The sequence below is a fragment of the Eimeria tenella genome, genomic scaffold, assembly GCF_000499545.2.
Source record: "Eimeria tenella Houghton genomic scaffold, Eth_scaff2087, whole genome shotgun sequence".
Classification (NCBI taxonomy): domain Eukaryota; phylum Apicomplexa; class Conoidasida; order Eucoccidiorida; family Eimeriidae; genus Eimeria; species Eimeria tenella.
The window spans coordinates 1-1,325 of record NW_013541932.1 but is presented as its reverse complement, the minus strand read 5'-3'; the positions used below and the strand labels follow the sequence as shown (position 1 = coordinate 1,325).

The 1,325-nt window shown below is 47.8% G+C and overlaps 1 protein-coding gene across 1 annotated transcript; it reads left to right on the top strand.

Annotated features, from left to right (window-relative positions):
• Positions 1-212: 212 nt before the first annotated feature.
• ETH_00038510 (uncharacterized protein) lies at positions 213-905 on the top strand (the record flags this gene model as incomplete). Its single annotated transcript, XM_013374487.1, has 4 exons — positions 213-262; positions 468-526; positions 639-715; positions 807-905. Coding segments are annotated over 4 exons (285 nt in total), but the record flags the coding sequence as incomplete, so codon positions are not given.
• Positions 906-1,325: the final 420 nt, after the last annotated feature.

The window sequence follows — 1,325 nt, the reverse complement described above, 5'->3', positions numbered from 1 at the left end:
TATTTATTTATTTATTTATTTATTTATTTGTTATTTATTTATTTACTTATTTATCTATTTGTTATTTATTTATGTATTTATTTACTTATTTATGTATTTATTTGCTATTTATTTATTTATTTGTTATTTATTTATTTATTTGTTATTTATTTATTTGTTTATTTTTTATTTATTTATTTATTTATTTTGTTGCTGCTGCGGATTACCTGCAGGAGTTTTATGTGGAGCTGCTGAAGGCCTCAGCAGCAGCAGGAGACGGCGAGTGAGCCAAGTCCCAAACCCTAAACCCTAAACCCTAAATTGTGGTTTTCAAGCCCTGTTCCTCAGCTGCAGTCCCTGAAGGGTAGTTTAGCAGGGACCTCGCGAGCCCACTTCCCCACTGCTGCTTTGCCGAGGGTTCGCCAAAAAGGGTTTAGGGTTTGGGGTTTAGGGTTTAGGGTTTAGGGTTTAGGGTTTGTGCCGAGCAGGGTGGAGGCGGCCACGTTGACTAAGGAAAGGGCGCTGCTCTCGAAGAAAAGAAAAGCAGGTCCGCAGCTCAAACCCGTCTCTAGGGTCTAGCTCTAGGGTTTAGGGTTTAGGGTTTAGGGTAGGGTTTAGGGTTTAGGGTTTAGGGTTTAGGGTTTAGGGTTTGTGTGCAGCCAAGATTGTGGACCGGCGCGCGTCTAAAGGCCGCAAGATTCGCTACAAGCCGATCCCTGAGCTGGAGAGTTTCATGGTGAGGGAAATAAACAATAAGAAACAGTAAATAAGCAAATTAGGGTTTAGGGTTTAGGGTTTAGGGTTTAGGGTTTAGGGTTTGTTCGCAGACTTCCGTCCCCTGGGTCCCGAACACCGAAGCCCTTCCAGGAGCCGACGACCCCCTTGTGGTGCAGGGCATAATCAACAACCTTTTCAGAGCTAGCTAGCTAGCTAGCTAGCTAGCTAGCTAGCTAGCTAGCCATCTGGTTAGCTGGCTAGCTGGCTAGCTAGCTAGCCAGCCATCTGGCTAGCTGCGTAGCTAACTAGCTAGCCATCTGGCTAGCTGGCTGGCTAGCTAGCTGGCCATCTGGATAGCTGGCTAGCAAGCTAGCTAGCCACCCGGGTAGCTGGCTAGCTGGCTAGCTAGCCACCTGGCTAGCTGGCTAGCTAGCTAGCTAGCCATCTGGATAGCTGGCTAGCTGGCTGGCTAGCTAGCTAGCTGGCTGTCCGGCTAGCTATCTGGCTAGCTAGCTAGCTGGCTATCTGGCTAGCTAGCTCTCTAGCTTTCTGGTGAGCTGGTTAGCTAGCTGGCTACCTGGGCAGCTAGCTGGCCAGCTGGCTAGCCAGCCCGAGAGGCTAGGCTAGCT